The sequence below is a fragment of the Lactuca serriola genome, chromosome 6 (genome assembly GCF_051521515.1).
Source record: "Lactuca serriola cultivar US96UC23 chromosome 6, Lser_US96UC23_V15, whole genome shotgun sequence".
NCBI classification, from domain to species: Eukaryota; Viridiplantae; Streptophyta; class Magnoliopsida; order Asterales; family Asteraceae; genus Lactuca; species Lactuca serriola.
This window is the reverse complement of record NC_136413.1, coordinates 188991952-189019767: the sequence shown is the minus strand read 5'-3', so window position 1 is coordinate 189019767 and position 27816 is coordinate 188991952. Positions and strand designations below refer to the sequence as shown.

The 27816-nt window shown below is 34.0% G+C and overlaps 2 protein-coding genes and 1 pseudogene across 2 annotated transcripts; all 3 read right to left on the bottom strand.

Annotated features, from left to right (window-relative positions):
- Nucleotides 1–12339: 12339 nt before the first annotated feature.
- Nucleotides 12340–14524, bottom strand: LOC145057602 (eukaryotic translation initiation factor 3 subunit I-like). Its single transcript, XM_079005468.1, has 8 exons — nt 14204–14524; nt 13806–14021; nt 13514–13641; nt 13287–13406; nt 13092–13181; nt 12913–12999; nt 12730–12809; nt 12340–12591 (listed from the first exon to the last, which is right to left on the bottom strand). Exons 1-8 carry the CDS (start codon nt 14385–14387, stop codon nt 12513–12515), a joined length of 984 nt encoding a protein of 327 aa, XP_078861594.1. The 5' UTR covers nt 14388–14524; the 3' UTR covers nt 12340–12512.
- A 6734-nt stretch (nt 14525–21258) lies between these two features.
- LOC145057599 (cytochrome P450 98A2 pseudogene) lies at nt 21259–22897 on the bottom strand (annotated as a pseudogene).
- A 176-nt stretch (nt 22898–23073) lies between these two features.
- LOC145057600 (uncharacterized) lies at nt 23074–24646 on the bottom strand. Its single transcript, XM_079005467.1, has 4 exons — nt 24494–24646; nt 23821–24032; nt 23549–23684; nt 23074–23393 (listed from the first exon to the last, which is right to left on the bottom strand). Exons 1-4 carry the CDS (start codon nt 24525–24527, stop codon nt 23245–23247), a joined length of 531 nt encoding a protein of 176 aa, XP_078861593.1. The 5' UTR covers nt 24528–24646; the 3' UTR covers nt 23074–23244.
- Nucleotides 24647–27816: the final 3170 nt, after the last annotated feature.

The following is a 27816-nucleotide window of genomic DNA, read 5'->3' as shown; positions in this document are numbered from 1 at the left end:
CATTGTGAAAAATATTTATATTATAAACATGGTGTCGATTAAACAACATAAAAAAACATGTAAATGTTTATATTAAAGTGATGTGAACTTCGATAGGTGTTGTAAGCATTATGGGGAAATATTAATTTAATAACTGTATTGATGATTGGATGAACAAAAGTTTGATGATTCAGTGATATTTTCCTAATATATTTATAGTTCATATCAAAATCGCTTTAATATTTATTACTATATTTCATGTCTCATCGTGTTACTATGTAAAACCCGTCCTATATTGATTTTAAAAAAATAAAATAATAATAAAATAAAATAAAATAAAAATAAAGCGGATGCATACATGATGTACAAATTTAATCTAGATCACATAATAATTAAACATATTTATTTTCTTTTTACTAATTAATATAATAAAGAATTTGTGATATACATTAGGAACTTACGTTTCAAAGTTCAAACTGCTACTATAAATTTACTATCTTTACATATAAAATGATAAGATAATCAAATTTATTATATAAAATAATAAAAACAATAACATATAGAACATGCTGTTTTTTTATACATTTAAATTGTGAAAGAGTGTATAATTATAATTGATCTTTGCCTAAAGTTTTTATCGATGATAAAAATAAAAAAACTATAAAGTTTTTTTTTTATTAAGTCCGAAAATGCGGATCTACTTCCATATGAAACCAACTCTACAACTTGAATCATATCCGTTTATTTGGAGTACATATTGGATGGATCTTATGCTTTTTAGCCTTTTTTATTATTATACTTTAAATTCCTAACAACTATTTAGATTTTAGGGAAATGTTTAATAATTTATTACCATGACATACTATTAAATTGAATAGAGTAAAATACAGTTTTGGTCCTGCTGGTTTGCATAAATCATATTTTTGGTTTTAGTATTGATCATTGCTGGTCCCTATTTCATTTTCTCGTATCACCTTGGTCCCTGGGATTTAACTCAGTTTATACTCAACTATTAGCCAAGTGTAAAATTATCCAAATGCCCTTCTTTATATTCAGCAAAAACACCTACTAGGAGGACTATTTTTGTAAAAACTCCAAACTCTAAAATAACCACCACCAGCCGCCACCACCACTAGTACCCTATTGTTGCCGCTGCCAAACACCACCGGCCCCACTACCATCTTCATCAACCCCACCACCATCAACACACAAAACATGACACGACACGAAATTAGCGGCTTAAGGTAAAAGATTTCGACACGTTTATGTAAACGGATTGACACGACACGACATGATAATTAAACGGGTAGGGTTAGGGGTCAATACTTTCAAGTTGAAGATGACTCGAATATGACCCGTTTAATTCTATATTATTTATTATAAATTTCATATTTTTATAAATATATTATATGTTATAGAATTATAGTGGGTCAAACTCAAGAATTAAAAATAATATTTAAATTTTCAAAATTACTTAATTTTAGTCATCCTCACCACCTATCACTTTGTTTCCCAACTTTAGTTATTTTCATTTTTCCTTCTTAACTTACTATAAATTTTTTCATTCCATCTCACAACTCAGCGTTTCACTTTTTCCTTTTTGCCTCTACAACTCCTACTTTTCAACCTTTAAAATATTTCAACCCAACATGACACAACATATTTATAAGGTGTAAACCTTAACCCGAAACAAAACCGACACGAAAATAAACGGGTTGACACGGCCCGACACGGTAATTAAACGGGTCGGATTGGGGTCAAGCCCTTTCAACCCGTTTAATGTCTTGACACGACACGACACGTTTGTCAGGTCTAATCAACACCATTACAATCTCCAATCACCACCAACCTCATCACCATCATTAGCATCTCCAATCATCACCACCACCTTACTGCTGCCACCACCACTAAGCATCACCAACCGCACTACCATCACCGTCATTACCACTTCCAATAACCACTAGCCCCACCACCATTACACTACCATTCACAAACAAAGGATGTTGATATATGCATTGTACTTTTTTAAAGGTACATTTATCAAGGTCGGCCTTGAGCACTTGTCAGGTGTACGACCATATAGGCCCCTATCGTTTAGGCCTGATTTTTTTTATAATGCGATATATCTATATATAATAGTTTGAGAATTAAATCAACAAGCACCTATTTAGTCAACCGAAAAAGTAGCTAGTCTCTTAAAGTGGTTTTCTCGAGTTCGAACATAGTTGGTGCAATTAAAAGGATAAGAGCATCCCCATAAAAATGAGAAATAATCTCACTTTTTTTTTTTTTGAAAGACAAATCTTTCAAAATGGTCTATGTGGTTTTAAAAAAAAAGTTCAATTCTTAATTTTTGAGTCATCAACGTTGATCCATGTGGTTTAAAGCCTTTTAGTAGTTGGTCCTTTTGGCTAACTTCGTCAATTTTTTTCTGTCAAATCCTAACATTTTAGGGTAAACGCATCTTTTCCATACCTCAAGGGCCATTCTTGAAGCTATCTGATTTTACTAATAATAAAAAAAAAATAGAAAAATAACCTCACTACTCCCCACCCTCTAGCATCTCCTCCCCTTCACTCTACTCGACAACCAATGAATGTTGCAACCATCCGTCGTCGGATTGTCGCCACCTTCTTGTTGGATTAGGTGTTTAAGTCCATAACTATATTTGGTATGTACTTGACCCGGTTGTAGCATGGTCCTTTTGGGTTGTCTTTACCAAAACAATTTGACTAGATGAATAATGGAGAAAGAGGTTATTATGGTTTATTAATATATTATATGAATAATATAATAAAAGAGAAATCATATTGTTTAATTAATATTGGTCAAGAATTAATTTATAATTAATTTTGTGGTCAAAAGAGATTAATTAAATCAAGGGGACCGATACTGTAATTATAAGACAGTTACAAAGTTGGGCTTAGGAACCGTAAGGAAGCAATGGACAAATTCTATGTGGGAGTCCACATAGAAATCGTCCAAGGGGCCTTCTGGAAGGATCATTTGGGCTGCTTAAGGACTAAGCAACTGGATTAGGGTTTTGACTGAAACCCTAACTGCTCAGCTATATAAGGAACCCTTGGGATAGCCAAAATCGGCACTGAACCCTAAGAAGGATAACCAACCGACTTTTGAGCCTCCTCCCTCTCTCTCTAAGATTCTCCAATTGCTTTTGGTGTTTGTGATCCATTAGAGGCATCACATTTGAGGTGCTAGGTTCTCAAAGGTTCAAGATTATCAAGCTACAATCAAAGGTAACATTCTAACTTGTTTATTAGATGTAGTTTTCGATTTTTGTATGCTAGATATAGTGTTTACAAGCATTGGATTATTATTGCATGTACAATTAAAAAAACCTAGATCCAAAGCTTTAGGGTTTGCATGTGCACCATAAGATTGATGTTTCGCTCATAACCCAACACTTTTGTCATGGGATGTCTACTACTTAAATTTCACTTTTTGATATTATGGGTTAAGAAAATATGTATTCCATGTATCGCACTTCACAATACCAAGATTACTCTATACAGCTACTAACATTTCATGATTAAATACTTCAATATAACATCATACAACATAAAATAACAAACAAATATAGCAACATACTACCAATTATTTTTTGATTAAATAATTTAAGAAAACAGTACATCATCTACTCAACCAAACAATTGTCAATATTCTCCCAAACTTACATTAAAGGAAACTACAAACAAACAACAAAACACTAGCAAAAGACACATATACCAAAAAACATCAAAATAAATACTTCCAAAAGATTTAGGTCATCTGACTTAGTCATTAGGGATGTGTTTGATCATGTGCTTGTACGTAGTGATGGTCTTTCCCATGGTCTCTTGCATGTTGGAGATGCAATCCAACATGTTGACGTTAACTTTCTTTGCATCATTGAGGACTTTTGTGGATATGACGTAGTTCATGTCACATGGAGTAGTGGAGATGTTTAGCAGGAGTTCCTCATCGGTGTTGTAGTGTTGGATGATTTTGTGTTGCGGTGATGTCATGGCTTTCTACGTCATTTGGAGTTGGTGAATCAAGGTGTTGAGCATCGTCTCCATATCTTCCTATTTCATCTAGTTGTAGAGTATGGATTGGAAGGAGAATGATTTGCATGTTATATAAGGTTTTGGAGTGTGTGGTTGTAATGGGTGGTTGGTATGGTGATGGTGTTGTATTTATTAAGCGTTTATTGGTCTTATTTATGATCTTTTCTTTTTGCTATAAGTGATTGATACTACTTTTGCTTCTTAAGTAAATATGCATGTATGCATACGAAAAGATGGGTAATAATTGCATGCGTTCAATTTGTGCAGTGGTTATTTATTAGTTTTTAATGCTCTTGGATTAATGATGGTTTGTAAGAAATTATAAGGGTAGCTTAATCGCTATTAGTATTTAATGCTTACTAGCGTGGAGTGTTTAATGCTTTAATTAATCCATAAGATGGTGCATGTGGGTGCAACAAAAGATTTTTCATGTAAACTAAGTTGGCAATGAGGTAGATATAGAGGGTGAGGTTGTGGTGATTTTCTGGTGGTGACAGAGGGTGGTAGCAATCCGGTGGTGGTTGAGTAGAGTGAAGAGGAGGAGGTGCTAGAGCGTAGGGGTGGGTGGTAGTGGATTTATTTATTTATTTATTTTATTATTAATAAAATCAAACAACTTCAATAATGGTCAATGGGGTATGGAAAAGACATTTTTACCCTAAAATGTTAGTATTTAACAAAAAAGAATTGACGGACTTAGCCAAAAGGACTAAACATTAACAGTTCTTAAAGCACATGGACGAAAGTTTACGACCTAAAAATTTAGGAATTGAATTCGATCTTTTTGGAAACCACATAAACCATTTTTGAAGATTTGTTTTTTTTTAAATATGAACTATGCATGATTATCTACTCTATTATCGTTTTTATTTTAATCATTACTATAACAATATGATATTATTAACGAATTTTGGTTATAAGTAAACAAGGTATATTTAGGGCCCCATTTTTAGTCTTCACATATGGCCTTAAAGTCAACAGATTGGCCTCGGCCTTTATACCTGAGGCTCGGGTTCAAGTCCTACTTTTTGCGCCTTCTTTTCTTTTCAAGCAACATTTATTTTCCCCTAGTCTGTTATTGCATTTCATCTACCCACCATCTCATCACCAAGCATAGTGTCTCCGACATGTTCGCTATGTCCCGAGGATTCGGTTGTTGCAATCATCCCACCTGCCGCTTCCGCTAACCCCATGCTACCACAGCCATCACCTTCACCCTCTCCCACATAGAATCGTCAAACATCAGTTCCCATATTGGCTCACCCTATGGTAACTCAATCTCTCTCATGTATCTTCAAACCATAACATTTTGCTAACTTTGCATCACTCGGAAAAATGAGTCTTTTTTATTATCTTTTTTCCTCTCATGTTCCTAAAGGTTTTTAGTCCGCTGCAACCCCCCCCCCCCCACCCTAATCGGTTAATGGCAATGGAAAAAGAAATGTTGGCTTTATGATCTAATGAAACATTATATTTAGTTCCAAGACATGTAAACACCAATGTGGGTGGATCCAAATGGATTTTTTGTACCAAATTCCATTCTGATGGTTCCATTGAGCAATATAAAGCCTGAATTGTAGCTCAAGGCTTCACTCAAGTTCCAAGGCTTGATTACTCTGATACTTTCAGTCCAGTTGTCAAAGCATCCATGGTTTTCATCATTCTTTCCATAACAATCATGCAAAATGGTCTTTACACTAATTGGAAGTCAAGAATGTTTTCCTTAATGGTAAATTAAATGACATGTTGTTTATGGAACAACCTCCTGCATTTATTGATGATTAATATCCATTAAATGTTGATCGCTTAAAAAAGGCAATCTATGGTCTTAAGCAGGCACAGGCCTGGTTTCAGTGCGTCAACATCTTCCTTAGTAACTTGGGCTTTAGTTGCATTCGTGTTGATACATATATGTTTGTTTTCAAACAAGGCTCCACTTTATTTTATCTCCTTGTTTATGTTGACGATATATATATATATATATATATATATATATATATATATATATATATATATATATATATATATATTTAACGTATCCCTGTAGGAATATGTTAAAGATAATAGAACTGTTATCTTTAGGATGACCTAGCTAACGATCGCTAACCAGCCTAGTGCCAGACCTTCGCCCTTGCCTACGCGGCCTCACACTAGGACTCTGGTGATTGGCGCTCTTGCGCCCAGGTCCAACTCTAGACGACAAACTCCGGTCTACAATAAGCTAAAACATAGTTAACCACTCTCTAGGGTGAGAAATGTAATGCTCAAATCATTATCCTTAAATCCCTCCACACCAATAGCAAAGAGGATTGCTGCTAGTGATGCACAATTCACCAATGGGACTCCTCCACGTCTTGTCGGCCCATACGAGACAAAGGAAACCGTTGGGATCATGTTCAACGAAGGTCAAGTATAAAAGGAATCCTACTCCTTGAAAGGAAATGATTGTTTCCTTACAGATAAAACCCTAATCTCCGTATTCTCACATACACACTCAGACTAACTAGACCGTCGGAACTTCGTCCCGAGACCATCTCCCGGACGTCGACTGACGCTGCTTCTTCACTGATGTAATTACAAGGCTTAACTCAGACGGAACCACTATGAAACGACATTAATCTTGGAGAAAATATCACAACATTTGGCGCCATCTGGGTGTGTACTCAGAGTTACACAACCTTGATACGACACTAGACATCGTCAATGACGCAGGAAGGTCCTGCGGCACCCGACGAAAGAGAGATAAGTCCACTTAGATATATGTAGTCGCTCGACGGCACACAAACATCTGCACCAGAAGGAAAATCCTCCACACAAATGCCAATCGCACAAGCACCACTAGGCTCCACGGCGCACACCACAATAGCATCAATAGCCTACTTATGGCAACCGATGCCCGTCATCACAAAGCATCTGGTCGTAACCACGACCACAATGTCACATATAATAATGACTCGGCAATCACAACCACCGTATTCTCTACCACAGTCAATGTTACAACAAGTGGGGACGAACACTTGGTCCCCAGGTACCATATTGTCCTCAGCACAACACCCAATGTCGAACTATCAATTCTCTCCCATAGTAGACATGCCACATATTCTGCTCTTTACGCAGCAACCGCCGATGTTCAATCTCTACATCCACCAACTGCAGAGATCCATTCCCCAAGTGTCTGTTCGCTTAGGTGTCTAAGCCAATAACTAAATTGGTATATACTTGAATAAAAGCAAAATCCTTTTGCGTTGCCCTCAAAAATAGTAACTGACTAGAATGACTTTGGAGAAAGAGCCTGATTTATTGATTTATTATTTAATTAATAAATAGAAATAAATGGTTAGTTAATATATTATGAGATTAATATATTAACTAGAAATAGTATTATTTTATTAATAATTAATCATAAATTAACTGGAATTAATTTTGGGATTAAGTATATTAATTAAAAGTGCAAGGACCTAAGTTGTAATTATTCAATAGTTGAACAAGAGAAGGATTCTGGAACATTCCTAGGGTTGGCCGAAATTTGCTCGATCCTTAGGGCTTATAGATTATTCAATGTGGATAATATGGATAATAAGGAAACTAGATAAAGTCAAGATTTGAAATAATATTATTTTTATTTCAAATTAGGGTTATCTAGAGTTTTCCTATCAACTATAAATATGACCGTTAGCCTATGATTTTCAGCCACTTAAATTCTAAGAAGGATATTCAAAAATCTCATACCCTCTCCTCTCTCCTCAAGTGTTCTAATTGATAGGGTTTGGGTACAAACCATCAGAGGTATTAGATTTCTGGAGCTTGATTTCTAAGAGCTTTTTGAAGAAATATTTGGTTGGTTATTTGCAAAAATAATCACAAGGTATGTAAATGCTAATCCATTGTAATTTTCTATTATAGTAGGGTTCCTTTAGGGTTCTTGATGTTCATAGATTGTTTCCATCAATAAAGAAAACTTAGATCCAAATAGGTTGCATGTGAACATAAGGGTTAAGTTTTTTCGCCACATGGTTTAATTATAACCTAAAAATCCTATAGTGCCACCATCGCAAGGGTCTAAACCTCACACAATATAGATGCAAGAGTCTAATCCTTACTTGTTGTCGGCACAACAATTCAATCCCTACGCACAACAGTTGCAAGGGTTGAATCTATACATGCTCCAGCAGTCGGGCTCGAGCTCACAGTTGCAGCAAAACATGAAAATGAGCTCGCAACAACAATCTTACATGTTGTCGGTGGCTATGTACAATCAGGCGTATGGTAACCCGTACTACGCTCACCAATTTATGATGTACGGTGGATTTCAATACTCACACATGGAAAACCCGGTGAGGAGTACCAACTCCACTTTCTTCTAGGAACTCTTACAGTACGAGATCCCACACTCGCCAATGATACCGAACATCCCAAAGTACGATGGCACCACCGATCCAAATGAACACATCAACACTTACGAATGGAGGATGATGTCATTGAGTATGGATAAACAGTTCACTTGCACATACTTCCCCATAACAATATCGGGAAACACGGTAAAATGGTTCAAGGCACTACGACCCGCTAGCATCTCGAGCTTTGAGCAGCTACAGTACCTTTTCCTCAATAATTTCATGCAATTAATAAAGGGTGAAGGATACCCGAACTCAATCATGGCGTGTAAGAAAAAGGAGGGAGAGTCACCAAGAACGTATTACGATAAATTCACTCTAGCAACACAAAACGTCCCGAGGCACGAGGAATACCTTGTCACCGGTGCCTTCGCCCAAGGTTTACTTCCCGGTCCTCTATTGAAGAAGATGCAAGGAATAGTACCCAATCAAGGGATGAACTCAAATACAAAGTTGAGAAATACCTCAAGCAAGTCGAAGGTGAAAAGAGAGCAAAGAAGGCAACCTAAAGGTTGTTGCCAATGCAAACATAAAACAAGAAGAAGTAGTCTCTCGCTCCAATACTGTCCATCGAGAGCGCAAGGACGATGGCCATGACAATCACAATCGTAATTTGTGACATTTGTCCCAGAGATATCGTCCATTTAGAAAAGACGAACTCCAGAATCATCGAACCAAAGTATATGCCATTGAGAAAACACCGCCAAAGGCGGAAAAAGAAAATGGTAAGTACTGTGATTAACACAAGAATAAAACTTTTTTACTAAAAATATTTGAATTGTAGTTTCGTTCTGGTTCCTAATGTTTGGAAGTGATTGAGACCAATTTCGGTTTCGTTCTGAATTATCGTTTCGTTCTTTTTCTTATTATTATTATTTTGGAAACTTTACTTGTTGGTGTCCTCTGTAATAACTTTTTCACTAAAAATATTTTTTAATTAAATATAGAATTATTTAATTTAATTCTTTTTCCTTCCAATTTTTTTACCATAGAATTTTAAATTTTTCGTAGTTATTGTATCCATGTACCATAATTTAGATTTTAGTGTTGAAAAATAGTAGTGTGTCGTTGAAGTGCAACACATATTTGTTGTTGAGTTTGTATTTATATTACGTTTTGATATTCAACTAAATGCTCTTCATTTACGAGATTTAGATCCTTCAACGCTTAGGGTGTTTGAGATGTTTGAACTCCAAAAATGTTTTTGGTAAAAAAATGCTTATTGACTAATGGTGATGATAAAATGAAATTTTAAAAATCCTACGAGAGACCTCTCGACCACCATTGATCGCCCAAATCGATCCACCGCATCTAGATATGTGTGAAAAATACATGTAGAAAATACAAAATCGATTATGTTGGTGGCTTTCTAGTTTGAATACATTTTAGATTTGATTAGTTTTTGTGTTTGATTTGTGGATTGATGTGCATCTGTTCATATCCACCGCCAACAACTTTATTGATTTCTTTGGTTTTGATTTGTGGTTTGAATGAATCGAGTTTCTTGTTTGAATGGATTTATTCTAGTTTTGAATTCTGGTTTATATTTATGATTTTTCCTTTCTCTCTCAATTGAGTTTGAAATTATGGTAACAATAAAAAGAGGGGAAATGGTATAGGCTTTGAATTTCCGATGCTTAGAAGAGATGAGAAAGATGAATGGCGGTGTGTTTGTTGAAATCAAATATCACATCGATTCCCATACATTTCATGAGGGTAGCAAGAAGTTAGAGTAAAAAGGGGTGGGACATGGGTGGATGGTGGTGGTGGTTGCTAGTGTTGGACAACGGTGAAGGTGGTGGTGGTTGATGGTGTTGGACAGTGGTGGTGGTAATACATGTGTATAATGATGGTAATGTTGGTGTAGGATGACCATAATTGTAAAAACTCAAAATTTAGAGAGATTTGACTTTGGATGAATAATTGACCAAAAGGGCAATTTGGTCATTTAGAGGAATTTCATGAATTGAGAAGATGTAACTTTATTAAATGAGTCAAGATAAGTTTAAGTCGCTTACATAAGATGAGATAAGTGAGTTCAAGAGAAGAAATGCAAGAAATTGAGCATTTAGGCCTAAAAGGGTAAACTGAGAATTTTATGTTTCTTGCGCCAAGTTTTTGACTTAATAGATTAAGACCCATAATAAGTCTGTCAGAAGTGACTTGATGGATTTATAGATATTACCCCGACAACTACGTGGATACAAATATCATAAAAACAGGTTTAAAATGAAGAAGATACGAGTGTTAGAAGTTGGAAGAAAAACTTTTCCAAAGTAGGAATGGAATCAGCAATGGAAATTGTTGTGGTAATGCAGGCATCGTGGCGTGGTAAGGTCTTTACCATGGCCTTATGGGCAAAGCGGTAAAAGGGACGAAAGCTTCATCGTAAGTAAAAGGTAACGTACTTTGCACTGCGACGTGGTATATGGGTACCGCGGTGGCACCTCAGCTCGACAAGAGGGAGACCGCAACCTAATAACGCACACCACGATGCGGTAAACATACTACCACAACGTAGTTCTGCAGTTCAATAAACATGTTTAAACCTGTTAAGGGTTCATTCTAGATCATTTTTCTTTCCTAATTCGATGGAAAGCAGATGGATGGTGATTTTAAACCTAAAAGGGTGACAAGATGAGCTAGAGATGATGGATTGCAAGTATTAACATCCTCTTCCCCTTAAGGTAATGATTTATCCTTTGTATGAAGCTTTAAGCTTCAATGGTTAAATAGTTAGTTTGGTTAGATTGCTTGAGTTAATAAGATTATGACTCAATTAGTATGCATTGAGAGTGTTTAGTAGCTTTGAACAAACTTTGTATGTGATTTTCATGGTGAAGTTCATATATGGAAAGTTAGGGGTTTCAAACCCTAACTAGTGAGGAAGATGAATTGTTGCAATAGAGTTTAGAGTGTAATGAATTAGGTAGTATGAGATGCTTAATTCATTTGATAAAATAGATTTAGAGGTAAAAGATGAGAAGTGAGAATTATGACCAACTAATCAATCATTTTGGTATAGAGAGTAATCAAGCTATTAATAGGCTAAGACAAGTTCTATTTAAGGACTTGATATGTTGTATGAATAGGCCTTGAGCAAAGAAGATGGATCAAGATGCATCAATTAAAGATTTAGAGCTAAGGGTAGTTAGTTTTCACTAACTAACAAAGTGAGTCATAACTCTCTCTCACTAGACTATGTATGAATGTTTATATGTTAAATTGTTAATGATATTGTGTATCCATGTTTTAATATTAGTGACATTATGATAAATGCCCACAACTTATTCCATGAAGATAAAGTATGAATGTATGATTGGATGTAGATGGTATTATGTTAAATAACTACAAGATATTAGATGAAGATTAGATTATCATTATATGTTTATAATCATGCAAATGAGTATAAAGATAATAATGGTATTATTATCTAAGCATAATAAAAGGTTACATTAGGGTCACAATAGTAAGTTTCTCACATTCCTCTTACATAAATCTTTCTTTCGAGGAATGCTACACAGTACACACTAAAAAAAATCCGTACCAACGAAGTCCAACATCGGTAAAAAAGGAAATTTTGATTCCTCACAATATGCAAATGGGTATCTTCCAGATTATGCTTGGGAATTCATTTTAACTTTAAGACTTTCGTATTTCCACTTCTTACAGATTATACACATGACACATTGTCACCCATTAAGACCCACTTAGGGCTCTTTGATGAAGAATGAGCAACCAATTTAGCATAAGACAACACTATGGAATCCAATTTTAATTTTCACACAACATTCAGACCCATAAAGATAACATTTTTTAAGCCAACACCACTAGTCAGATTATTTTTGAATAAATGATATTTAAGAAAATGACTAAAATTTAATGAAAATGGAAAAAGATGAATAAGAGCACATCCTCAAAACTGAATCAAATCCAAATAATCTTTCAATAATACTCTTGCTCGAATTACATCCAAGTGAAAACATACCTCACCACAATCTCAACTCTACTACAAAACCGAAAAGATGTTTTTAATGATTTAAAAGTAAATCTTGATATTTCCTTTTTTTTATCAAATTGATGGAATCTTGAAGTAGTCAGGATCAAAGTGATGCAGCCTCACATAACCATCTTCACCACCACTTGAAAAACTACATTACATTTAAAAAAGATCAAATTTGGTAAAAAGATTATCAACAGCTATGAGCAGGGGTATTTAGGTCTTTTGTGCAAAAAAAAAATCAAATTTGGATTTCAACTTTACAATTTCTTATGAAAGAAGAATGTACCTTTTCCCATCAGGGTTGAAAGCCAAGGCATTTATTGGACCAAAATGCCCTTTAACCCCTCCAATCTCTTCTTGTAGAACCTATTATACCACATACACACAAGTTGACAGACATATATATAATAAATACAAATTCTGTAAAAAAAAAAAGATTATATAAAAAATATGTGATATTCTTTTTTACCTTGTCATAAAATTTGGCTTCAAATTTACCAGCACGATGATCAGTTGTGGTAACAGCAGATGCATCCTGACCACCTCCAAGCACCACCTGATAAATCATAAATGTTTCATATTATTATATTAAATAAAATAAGATTGTTTTTAGTAAAATTAAAAAAAAATAAAGATTATGAAACTTACATGGTTAAGAAGTGGAGACATTGCAACTGCATTGACTGGACGTTCAGTAACATATGTCTTGATCAATGTCAATGATCTGCTGTCCCAAAGCTAATTATTTATTTCAAAGAAAATAGGGGGATAAGAATGATATGATTTAATTTAATCAAATAACTAACACTATGAAAAATGAAATCTTGTTATAGAACTAATTACCTTAGCTGACTTATCAAGGGATCCAGTGAGAAAATGTGATCCATCAGTAGATTTTGCAAGTGAAGTAATTGTCTTTTTGTGACCAATATCCTTGTCATTTTCTTGCAGCAGTTTTCCTGTCTGAAAATTTAAAAGAAGAAAAAAATAGTTAACTGAGGAATAAGAGAAATCAATTCCATTCATCTTCTTCATCAAGGTTGTTTACAGAAGTTGGAGGAAAACAATACCTCTGTATCCCAAATTCGAACCACAGCATCTTCACCAGCACTAATGATTGTCTTGTTCAGAGGTCCCCAAACAGCTCTATTGATCCTTCCTTGAGGACCCTTAAGTACGAGTACAGATTCACCGACCTCTGAAAAGTTGCACCAATTAGAACGTAGTATTATTAACATTGTCACATTATGATACAAACCAATGCATTGTTTGGTTGAAAATAGATTAAAGCTGCTTTCTCTAGTTTACTGTATTTGTTGATTAGAGAACTGAATATAAACCAGGCCAAATTAGTGAACTCACGGTCAGCAGGATCAGAAGCAATGCGTTTAACGTGGATAGCAGAAGTTAATCCCATAAAAGGGTCGGTGGTGATAACAGCAAGCTTATCACCAACGGAAAAATCAACAGCTCTAGCAGGGGAATCGAAATTGAATGTGAAAAGCTGTGTTCCGGTCTGAACATCCCAAAGTTTGGCTGATTGATCGGCACTCCCGGTAATCAATCGTGTTGAATCTCCTGCAGAACCAATTGTGAATCAGTTACCTTATCAACAAAAGAAATTTCCACAAAATCCAATCGCTTAGTTATAGATTTGACTACCAGAAAAGCCAATTACTAGTTAGTTCAAAACCCAAACCAGTTGCTAATTTGAAGAAATTAAACAAGACTTAAAGAGGGAGAGGAAGGAAGAAACTTACTCGAAACATCGCAGCACCATACGGCACCATTGTGACCACGATATGTGCCCAATCGTTCGCCGTTGTCTGCGAACCACACAGTAGGAGTGTGATCTTTGGCGCAAGAGAAGAGAAGGTCACCATCCCTGTTATACTTGAGAAAAGTGAGTGGCCTCTCGTGCCCTTTCATCAATATCGGCCTCATCTTTGCTTTCGTTTGCCGGAAATTCGATTGAACAGAAGTGGAGCTCTGAGATGTCGAGTTTTGGGAAAATTATTCCGATGTTAGAAACCCTAATAAATCAGAGGAAGATGAGTGCGCAGGTCGAGCCGTCGGGGGGGTTTTGGAAAGCTCAAATTGTAGGAAAGCTGTAAGATTGGGCCGCTTTTGGGTCGGAACCGCTAAAGGGAGCCCTATTGATGGCTGTTGGGTTATTTGTTTTTTTAATTATTTGGAAATCCTCATAAGTCATAAACTAAAGCAATAGAAACATTTAAAGGATAAGTCCATAACAATAGGCTTAGATCATCATCTATAATAATATTTGTAAAAAACAATGTAATTTTACAAACTCCATAGTGCCATTTGGAGCCCTTAGACCATCCGAAATACCGATGTGTTTATGGTTAATTTGGCAACAACCACCGAACATAAACATCATTTTAGGTGCTGTTCGTTTTTTCTAAGGCAAAATGTCTGCAGTCTGCGGACCATATCTGTAGACCTCTGCAGTAGAAGAGGTGGATCAAACGTCTGCCAGTCTGAAAAAAGAAGACTGTTTATTTTTTTATATCTGCGGGCTACTAAAATAAACTAAAATCTAAATAAACTGATTTTTTTAGACTTCAAAGTGAATTTTTAATATTTTTATGACTTTGTTATAAATAATTAATGAATCTAGATCGACTTTTATGTATTATTGTATAAAATATAAAAATAAAATGATATGAATTAACGTATATATTTGATAAAAACCAACAACTTTGATTACAAAGTTATAACTAAACATTATAATTAGCGATCAAAGAATTTGATACATAGATTGATGTAAATAAACTTCAATTTTTTCAATTAAATCCATTAAAACGTATCATAAATATTTTTTCGAGAAATTGACGATACTGTATTAAATAATGTTTTACAAAATTTGGCAAAAAAATATAAAAATATATTATGACTTTTTTTCATATTTATATAAACAACTTCAACGACTATTATTGTAATAAATCTTTATTTATAAATTTATCAAAAATATTATGTTTGTATTGTCGAACGTTTTTTTTAAGTTTTGTAAAAAAAAATTTCAAATTGTTTATCATTAATAAAGTTGGAAAAAATATAAATTAAAAAAAAAAACTTGAAAAAAATTTATATATATATATATATATATATATATATATATATATATATATATATATATGTGTGTGTGTGTGTGTTTTAGGCTAGAAGATGTCTGAAGATGTTAGAAGACTCTGGTCCACATCTGCGTCAAGAAGAGAGCGCGCATACATTTTTAGGTCTACAGTATTTAAAAAAACAAACAGTCTGAGAAGGCTAATGTCTGCGCGTGGTCTGCGCGGCCCAGACAGAAGAGGTCACGCAGATCTGCAGACAAAAAACAAACACTACCTTAGTGTTTAGTGATTGCTAGTGATCGTGGTTATTTGTGGTGGGAGGCTGCTGGGAGCACAATCTACCACAACCAATTAGCTTCTTTTCCTCTCTATTTCTCTTTGCACATTAAGTAATTAATATATATATATATATATATATATATATATATATATATATATATATATATATATATATATATATATAGTTAGGATTAAATATGAACCATAAATATTGTGTGAATGTATTACTACTTCTTGTCTCTTGGATTAAAAAAAATGAATGGTTATGATTTGATGATACATGTTATTAGCCTAGGATACTATGTACTCTATAATACACCAAATTAATTACAAGAATATTTTACTCTATTAACTTATATTTAAAAAAATAAATCCCTTATTTGTATCCTAGTTTGATGAGATTTTTATTTAATACTTGATTATCATATTTTATAAAAAGTTATAATGGATAATTACATTTTTTATTATAACGCAGGTTTATATTATATTACGATGGACACATATTTTTTTTATTCTTATAGACTATGATTTTATTCAAGTTATTTTTTGAGAATTAATATTCTCAAAGAATACATTTAAATATATTCTAAAAAAAACAAGTTTCATCAAAATAATAATCATATATTTTTTGTAAAGTTGACACATTCTTTTAAAAAACATGTAAAAAGTAAGAAAAATACAAATTTCACAAAGCATAATGCATTAGTTAAGAATATGATAATTCTCACAGAATATATATTGGTGCGTTCTTTAAGAATATTAATTCTATCAGAATGGTTAATAATGACAATGTGCATTCTTAAAGAATAATAATTCTTTCTGAATGATTGAGAATGATAATGACTAATAACGCATAAGAAAGAATAATAATAAGAGAAAATGGAAAACAATTACGCAATAAAACATGTTCACATTAGCAAAACAAACCTACATTCTGGTTGATTCTAAAAGAATACATGAAAAAAATACAACTATATGAAACATTCTTGATGTACAGATGGTCGATTTGCAAACCAAAACATGCCCTATTCTTGAAATAATATACTGATATTCTTGATTCTTTTTGAAACAACACCATTCTTGATAGATATTATTGTTGGAAAGCTTCTCTTTATCCCATTTCATTAGTAGTATAAGGAAGACCTGTATATGGTATTATACAAACTTGTTAGTTTGGACAGTGATTTGTAAAACATGCATATATGACATGAAAAAGAACATGAATGTAATTCTCCTATGAAAACATCACATATTTCCTTGAATAAATAATGATTCTAAGCACCATATTGAAAAACATGACATCTTTCCTTGAATAAATAATGATTTTAAGCACCAGACTAGTATATTCAAATCCTAAACATTGATGCATTCCAATCAAAAGATATGATATGCTAACGATTTACCATTAATATGTGTAAATTTGAAAGCATAATTAAATTGACATCAGTTAACTCTATCTTTTACAGATTAGATAGTGAAGTAGATACGAAAACTAACATATGGGCTGTCATAAACGCCAAAAACGAAATCGATGAAAAATTTACCAAATCTAGTAGGATATTAGAGCCAAGAAATATCGATAAGAAAAAGAACAACACCAAAACCTCAGTAAAATAAATCCAAAAGGTAATCTTTTACTTCCCAGTCAAAAAATTTTGATTACTAACCCACCAGAACATCCTAGAAAACACTTATATAAAATTCCCTACGGATTTTTGTCAAACTGTTTGAAGGCAGTAAATAGGTGTTCTTTAAAAAAGCTTGATTCGAACAAGTTTAATCAAATTCTCTGATAATGAATACTCTGAGGCTTTTCATCAAACAGTTTGAAGGCAACAAATGCGTGTTCTCTAAGAAACCTCGATTAATCAATTTTACTGTACAACTGGGTTGAGTACTGATGCAATAATCTAATGTTCATGTACCTTGTCCCAATTTATGGGCAAATCGAGATTTAGGGCAACGATACTTCCGTTTTTCCTGTTGTAGATAGTGTGCCGGTGGAGATGAAGCGGTCTGATGATGTTGTTGTTGGCTGATTTCGGGTTTTTAGTGGTGGCATGTAAAGTGATGTTGAACCAGAGAATTGATAATGGTATTTCTGGTGATGTCCCGTACATTTGGTGATTTGTAACTACTCCATGATTTAAGGGAGATATTTATAAATGTATGATTTGTTTTTTTATTAAAATAATTGTTAAAAAAAATTCAAAAATCTTCATTGGTCCACAATTGGTTATACACTCACATAATAAGAGTTTTTATATGAACCTAACTCTCTCTTTTTCTCTCTCTCTCTCTCTCTCTATATATATATATATATATATATATATATATATATATATATAAATTAGAAAAATAAAAGGGATATAATAATATGGAATGATGGATATATCAACCATTAGTGGTGATGATATGTCGGAATATAAAAATATTTATTATATGTATATATGAGTGACAAATTAAATAAATATTATGTAACTAAACATGAATACATGACTAATTTTAAATATATTTATTATGTGTAAATCACAAATTATAAAAATACTATTTAAATCCTAATACATTAGGATTCAATATTCCTTTTTTTTTACATATTAATGCACAAAGCCATGAGAAACAGTATAATTTATATGTTTTATGTTTTTGCGATAAAAGTTTCGAAGATTGGCAAATTCGGTCCCTATGCTTCCAATCAACAACGATACGCCATAAAACCACCAACTATGCTTCCGATCAATAATGATACACCCTAAAACCATATCTCCTTCAACCATCTACGAATCAACAATTCGTCTCCAAACTTTCTCTTTACTTTGTAGAAGCAATTGATGATGCATGGTTGGACGTCTATGGCCCCGAGCATGCTTTCAGATCTTGATTCTTTGGGTTTATTAGGGAACCGTTAAAGATGGTGTGTATTCCTTCAACAGACCTTCTATTAGATCATATGAAATTGGAACTGACCCAACCTCAATTATAGAGACTTTACTAAATTAATAAGATGGTGTAGGAAGAAAGCAAAAAAGAGGAACTGAACTACTAAAGGGCTGAGATTGTCGCCACCTGGCATAAAAGATAGTAAAAGAAAAAAACCATGTTTTTATTTTCCCTATTAATTCATGCATGGATAATGTGCTTAAATGAGTAATGATATCAACATGGATAAAGTGTAATACGCAGAAATTATGTTTTTTTTCCTATTAAGTATTCTATGGATAAATTGACTTGACTGGGTAATTAATATCTGGAGGGATAATATATATATATATATATATATATATATATATATATATATATATATATATATATATATATATATATATATACACACACACACAAAGTCTGTTTTTTAACTAAATAAACAGTCTACATGAGACTAAACATGATTTGTTTGTATATTAGATGAATATAACTTAGACAAGTGGATATGAAATCAATGAGGCAAAATCTTTTGTGGAATAGTGCCAAATTAGTGAGGAGATGCAACGTTCTCATGTAGGGGCACTGACACATAGCCAAAAGGTCCTTTGTGTTATGTAAAAAATGATCGAGCATCTAAATTCAGGTTTTATTGATCCTTAAAAGTCAAATGTCTTTTGTGCCTAGCCCACACAGTCACCCCTTCACTCGCTTTATTTCCTTCTTGATTTCATATGTGACACGTCTTTTCAACTAAAGTTAAGACATAAGCAAACCGCCACAAATCCAGTAGTCATTGTTTCATGTAAAGGAACAACTTTGTAAACACTTTTTAATCTTGCACTTTCTACACTGAACCTTATTTTTAATAAGCAACAAATCTGAGTATTACATATATAAAAAATGTGACAAAAAGTCTAAAAGTTCATTTTGTTTATGGGTTTTTATGGGATGCGACTGAGATAGCAGCAACGGTAGCGATTTCTGTATTTGGAATTGAATTTGAAAAGACTCAAATTTCTGTAATGTTTGAGCATGCAAATAAGTTAGAGTTGCACAATGTTCATATTTAGTTGGTGTACATTGAGTTTGACACACAAATTTTGTCGGGTAGGTTTTCATATGGCTAACTTGAATCATATTGCATACGACTTGTGCCCTTTTGTTTCATTAAGTTAAGAGAATATTTTGCACAATAATATGTATGAATGTGGTTTTCATTGGTTTTGGTGGTAAAAAATAAAGGTATTGTATGTTATGGTTTGGCAAACTATGGACATGACATCACCAGGTCTGTCTTCGAAATCCACTTCTTCAACCGGGACTTCCACCTATCTCACTTACAAATAGCTTCTTTTTATGGGATTCAAAGGTTTTTTTTATTTTAATCTATGTTTTTAACATGTTTTCTACTCTTTATGCTAATGTTTTTAATTTATGTTTTTACAAAACCCATATGTAGCAATTGTTGATCCATGTGGTTCAAGCACAACATGAATCATTACCATATAAAATGTTCTTAAATTTCTCAATTCGTAGATATCCTTTTCGGGTAGATTCTATCATGACTTTTTTTTTTTTAATTTTCAAGGTTTATAATTTTTTTTTTTGAAATAGACACGGTCTCGGCAAACTAGTTTCAAATTTGTTTTTTAAGCTGATGGTATGTATTTCACATATATAATGAAGGTACCATGTTGCTAAGATTGAATGGGTGCAGGATTTGTCTCCATCAGAGAGGATGGATGTTTAATGTTAATTATTTGGTAATTGTACTTAGCCATATAAACATATTAGGGATATCAACTTTCATTTCTTTTTACTACAATATTGTACTTTTAATTTTTTTTTCTTATTAAGGCATTCTACTATCATTTCTTTTTTTTAGGATATTATACTCTATTCAATCTATCCAATTTTAACGGTATCCAATTGCTTTGTATTTGGATGACATATATATTGATAAAAAAAATAACATGGAAATAGCATTGTACTCTCTTTTGAGTTTTGGCAACGAGTATTTTAAGAGGTTGAAATATTTTAAGTATGTCGTCGAAACCCATTCAAACCTGCATTATCAATCTTCATGGTCATTTTATTATATGCCAATTTTTTAAGATTTGTTTATTATAATGTTATATTATATTATATTTTAAATTTTTATTTAATTGTTCATTTTATTATATGTCACTTTTTAACGATTTGTTTATTTTTATATGTTAGATTTTATTATATGTCAGTTTTTAACTATTTGTTTATTATAATGTCATGTTTATTTGTTTATAATATTATATGATAATTAAAAAAAATATTTAACTATAGCAATGATATCTAAATAGAAACCATTTTACTATTAGACTTTTCTTGGACAGTGGTATTTACTTTAAACAAGAAGTTAATAATCTAAAAGGGTAACTTTTGAAATATTTTAGTTTTTCACTGCTTTTAACTTCTGCAACTTTTAGTTTTGGTTTTGTGTAATTTTACATCTTTAAAAGCTAAAAACTACTTTTGTCGAAAGACTTTTTTACAAATAAAAAGCAACAACTAACAACTACCAACTAGTTTTGTCAAGCTTTAATCAACTTACTCATCCTTGCTACTTGCATGCTTAGGCAACCTTGGAGTAGGGACAACCTCCAGTGGGATCTTCTTGTAAGCCACTATTCCTAACATCTCTACCATGTCAACTTCCTCTGCCTTAAACCCTTCTGGCAATGACCATTCGAATCGGTGCAAAAGACTCCCCAACATTAAGGTCACCATGTTCATCCCCAACTGTGCACCTGGACACATCCTCCGACCCGACCCAAATGCCAGCAACCTAAAATCATGTCCTTTTATATCAACATCTTCTTCAAGAAACCTTTCGGGTTGAAAAACCAACGGTTGTTTCCATGCATGCGGGTCACGACCGATTGCCCATACATTCACGTAAACCCTACTTCCTTTAGGAACACCAAAACTTCCGATCTTTAAGTTTGTTGTGGCTTGGTGGGGAAGCATTAGTGGCGTAGGAGGATGCAACCTTAGGGTTTCTTTAACCACACATGTTAGGTAAGGAAGATTTGGTATATCGGAGTCAGTCATAACTTCACCAAACCCTATAACCCTATCTAGTTCCTCTTGAGCTTTTCGCTTAACCGCCGGGTTTATTAGCAACTCGGTCATAGCCCATTCTAGGGCGGCAACAATGGTGTCGATCCCTGCAGTCACCATGTCCCACAATAGCCCACTAATTGTATTGTCGCTAAGATTATATTCTTCACGTCGACTCAATAAAGCATCCAAGAAACTTAAATTATTCTGGTGGGTGCTAGTGTTTTGGTTTTCTTTTTTCTGTATTATAATTGCTTGAAAGAATCGGTGGTTTCGCGATCCAATCCATTTGTTTTCGTTGTCTTTAAGCCAAGAAAGACATCGTAGCCACGAGACTTCTTCCACTACACCTAATGATACCTTGGCGGGAAACTGAGCCTCCAAGATCGCATTTAACTCCCCATTATAAGACACCAATGAGTTGCCAAATAACATTCTTGCAATGATATTGAACATTGTTTTCTTCAAACAATTCTTTACTACCAAAACTTTCCCACAATAATCTTTGTTAATGGAGTCGATCATAATTGAAACATCATTTTCCCTCGTGGACCTATGTGCTTCGAGGTTCTTTAGAGAGAAAAGTTCTACAACACAAAGCTTTTTGAGCTTCACAAACCGGGGTCCATAGTCAGCCCATGTGAGATCATCGCCATTTCTGCTAAATCTTGCAATCCCTATCGTTCTGTGTCTATTTGCAAGTTGATTGTCATGGTTCTTGAGAACTTCTTTAGCTAAGTGTGGGTTTGACACAGAAATGCAGATTGAGGAACCAATTTGAAACGATATGATGGGGCCATATACATGACACCATTTGGTTAAAAGACGAAAATCGTTAGGTCTTATTTGGTACATGTTGCCAACAATGGGCCATGGGCATGGGCCTGGTGGGAGGTTTTGTCCGAGTCGTCTATGCAAAGTGAAGATGATGATAATGATGAGGGTGATTGAGAGGGATAGAACTTCAATCACCATTGATGATGATGTGAGGAAGCCGAGTGTGGGGAACAAAGTCATGAGTTTTGACTTATTTGTAAAGAGAGGAGCAACTATAATATCATGTTCTTTAAGTGACATTTGTTTATAAATGGAACTGCATTCTCTTATTAATCAATGCAACTTCCATGCTCCTGAAAATATTACATTTGCAACACATTTGTTATAGCTCAACAAAATAATATATATTCTTTTTTATTATTTTAACAATTCCATCTTAATTTCATGATTTCGCATCATCCAACAGCAACACATAACACTTCCATTGCAAACTAAAACAATCGTCACAGATGTAGCTAATATCAAACATTTAATTCATACAGATGCTACAGCTACATTACTAAAAGACTAAGTTTCAATCATCTAATAATGCTCCACAATTAACAACATTATCATGATTACTAATAGATTTAGCGACGATCATGATGTGGGTTATTTGCATCATAGCGGTTTGACATGGCATCCCGATTTGCCCCATGACTTCTTCTATGGTCATTATTGTTGTGATCCACATGTGAAGATCTATTTACATATGAAAATACATCTGCACTAGGGGAAACTGAAATTTCAACCAAAAACATATCATCAATATTCAATAACTAAGGCTGCATTTTCTTAATAGGACTATTTTCAGTGATGAGGATCAGGAGGGCATTCCTGTCTTTTGCACACAACTCCAACTTTTATGTCATGGCATCATGTGAGAGACTTTACCTTGTGTATATGGTGAAATGGGCCCAGGAGAAACATCAACATTTGGCCTTGATTTGAAAGGAGAATTTGATGTAGTCATTGGTGAGGTTTGCAGATTTGGATTTGAATTTTGTGCAGACTTGTCTTGCCCAGAAATCTGTTTTTATGGAGTTCATATATCAATATTTTAAACTGGTAAAAAAATGAAATACTGTTGCATAAATTGATAAAGAAGTGTGAAAACAGTAACATAGGCTATCAAAATTGAGTAGCTAAAAGGAAAAGATAATTACTCCAAATCTCAATGTTCTGTTGTAAAGAGTGACAAGACCAGAAAAAAGCTTGACAGCATAATCGGCAATCTCTTTGGTCTCATATTCTGCAAATGCAAAACCTTTTGGTCGATCAGTTTCCCTATCTCGAGGAATGTGTAAGTCAACCACCCTCCCAGCTTGGATAAGGATATCGTATAAAACCCTATCACTTACTCGTTCATCCAAGTTACCTGTGTATACACACACACACACACTCAAACATCAGTTATGGAAAGACGCATATAGCAAGTATACCACAAGATTCGTTTATATAGGATACACATAGAAAGAATTCACTATTGTAGTATTAAACAAATTCATGAATTTTGGGCGCAAATTATCCCAAATCGTATTCCATATGCCTACCTTTCCTGTATACACGTTATAATGGATTATTGATTTAGGGGACCGAGAGTTGAATCAATGGAAAAAAAGCGGTATACGTTAATCCAATCAAGATTCACTGGTAACATAGAACTCATATACATCTTGAATTTCAGCTAAAACCAAAAAGGGAATCAATACTCAGAAAGGATCGTCAACTAGCCCTAACAGTCTAACTCATTCATGGAAATTTACATATTGGAACAACATGAAGCAGACAAAATAGTAATAATAAAAGGTAAAATTGGTGTAGGTTTCGAAAATATACCGATGTACACTGTGCAATTAGGGTTGGCGGACATGACTGCCGTATGAAGAAGAGGAAAAAATTGTTGTAGAAGAAAGACAAGCGTGATTCTTGAGATTTTGAGATTCAGGCCTACGGATGATGAGGAATTGAAAGATACCAATTTCAAATTCAGTCAATTGGCGACGGTAAAAACTCCTTGAAATTTTGAAAAATGATTTAACTTAGTCTGTACATTTTAGTTTTTATTTTTATGGGAAAATTATAAAAATAGTCAATTTTTAAATTATTTTATAGAAAATAGACAAAAAAATCTAATATTATTAACCATCAAAATCGCAGATGATTAAGCTGATCTGCAATTTCTCCATTTGATCTGCGAATATGCAAGTCGGTAAAACACAAACGCATGTGTAGAAAAAGGATGATAATGATGAAATATATAAGATGAGATGATGATAAGATGAGAGGCTTTGACTTTATAGATGATCTAGTCGTATAGCGGAATATAGATGACGACCAAAGACTATTCTAGACAGTCTCAGTGGAACGTTGGTAGACTCACAACCTGTATGTATTTTTGAACTATGTGTTCACTAAAGATGTACTTCATCCCCCCATAGTTGCCTTATTGACATGCATTTGCTAAGGAATCCCCTAAACAATGTTGTCTACCCCGATGGTTACAATGATCCTTAGGGTAGGCCCCTTGAGACTAATAATTAGGGTCATAATGTGAAAATAACGGGAATGAGTAATCGGGTTGAATTGTTTGATTAAAAAAATTTAATTATTGTGGGTTGAAACCCTATGTGCTCACCAGACCTCCCCAAGTCTGATTCATTCAGTTTCCTTGTATCACAGGTAGCGGTACGAAAATACATGTGTGTTGAGATGATTTTGATGAGAGGATAATGGAATGTAGGCCAATAAGTTAATGTACTATTCTAAGACATGCAATCTTTCGTTTATGCTTATGTATTATATTGACGATAATGTTGGATTAGTGTCTAAGTCCATAACTATTTTGGTATGTACTTGACCCGATTATGAGCATGGTCCTTTTGAGTTGCCTTCACCATAGCAATATGTAGGATGAATTAAGGAGATAAAAGTTTAATTATGATTTATTAATATATTATAAGAATAATATATTAAAGGAGAAATCATATTGTTTAATTAATATTAGTCAAGAATTAATTAATAATTAATTTTGTGGCTAAAAGAGATTAATTAAACTTAACGGACTTATTGTGTAATTATAAGATAATTACATAGATGGGCTTATGGACTCCATAGAAGGTGGAGTGGACGAATTCTATAGGGAAACCATTAGAAATCGTCCAACGCTTCTAAAGAAGGAGTCCATGGGTTGCTTAGGACTTAAGCAGTCAAATTAGGGTTTCCTTGTTAGATAACCCTAATTGCCTAAGTATATAAGGAGCCCTTAGGCACCAAAAACGTGGCTAACACTTGGATTAGGGTTTCCAGCCGTTTTTGGTGCCTCCCCTCTCTTCCCACTTCATTCTTGTTGCTTAGTGGTGTTTGTGACTCCATTAGAGGTGCAACACTTGAGGCACAAAGCTTTCTGAAGCTAATGATTGATTGTTATTGCTATATAACAATCTAAGGTCATATCTAAACCCTAATTTATGTTAATATAATTAATTGTATGCTAGATCTAGGGTTTTGTGGTTTAAACATTTTTAGGTAGTTCCAGTTCCAAAGGGAAGGGCCCGACTTAACTGCACAACATCCCCTGATGGATTTTTCGCATTGATTGTTAGCATATTACTATGATGTTTGAAAAAAAATACATTTACTCTGATTGGTTTCAAACAAATGATTATGCAGATTTGATGGGTTAAAGATGAAAAAAATTGTTGGTATTTTCGGGATGTTACACCAAGTAAGCCATAGTTTACTCGATGTTACTTCAACTTGGTAATGGACACCGTCTCTCTGCTTCTCCAATCACATCGTCACCATTCTAATTTTAGAAACCCTAACACCATCACCTTTCTCATCCGTAACTAGGGTTTTCGTCTTCCAGATTTGATGACATCAAGGGTGACGATGAGAAAACTCTAGATGTTTAGATCTGGATGATGGGTGAGGGCGACGATCCTTCTTCTCCGACGCTGATGTAAGATTTGAGAAAAGGGGCGACGTAGAGAGGGTCGAAGGTGGCCACAACAAAACCCCCAAATGATAGGTAAGGGAGCAGTAGTGGAATTGGGGGCTCTATAGGTGGCAAAGGAGGCGTCGCTTTCAACCGAGTGAAGGAAATCTATGTATATGTGGATTTGAGTAAAATGTGGGAGATATGGGAAGTTTGGTAAGAGTTTTTGATGGATATGATAGACGGATTTCGGAATGTGGATTTCAAGTCAATTATGTTTGAGAGAGAGAGATAGAGAGAGAGAGAGAGAGAGAGAGAGAAATTTTGATTTCTATAATAAAAAAGTTCAAAAAAATACAAAGGGCAAAATCGATATTAAAAAAAATTAAAAAATAATCAGACCAAACTTACAATAAAATAAAAACTTTAGAGCTTTGATATTAGTATAATTTTTTTGGTTTAAAATGATACTTTTGGATATATGTATAAAAATATATATATTTTTTTGTAGTTTGGTCCAATTTATTTTATTTATAAAAAAATGCATTTTTACCTTTTGAATTTTCTTTTTCCAAATTTTTTGGGCGAACCATTTGTGGAGTGTTCTTTTAATTTGTATATGGATGGATTAGTTGTTTGTTGACTAAGTTAAAAAAAAACAACTAATCCATCCATATACAAATTATCGACCCATCAGTCTTATTAGATGTAGGTACAAGGTGATTGCAAAACTTCTCGCTGTTAGATTGAAGATGGTAATCGGGGAGGTGGTTGATGAGACTCGGTCAACTTATATTCAAGGCAGGCACATTCATGATGGTCCTCTTATTATTTAAACGAAATCATATATTGGGCAAAACAAAAAAAAAACAAAAAAAATGTTCTTGTTCAAGATTGATTTTGAAAAGGCATTTGATTCCATTAACTGAGGTTTTTTAGACTCAGTCATGGAACAAATGAACTTCGGGTGTAAATGGAGGAGATGGATTTCTAGCTGCTTATCTTCAGCAAAAGCCTCATGTAACACCCAAAGTTTTGAAAGCCAAGAAAGTAAAGGAAACCCAAAAATTAAGGGGGACTCGGCGAGTCCAAGGAGGAACTCGACGAGTCCGAGCGGGATCCGAGTCGAGGAGTAAGTGACCAACTCGGCGAGTCGGCTAAGGCGACTCGGCGAGTAGGGTCTGTGCGAGGAAAACCCTAAATCTGGGGCTTGAAGCCTATT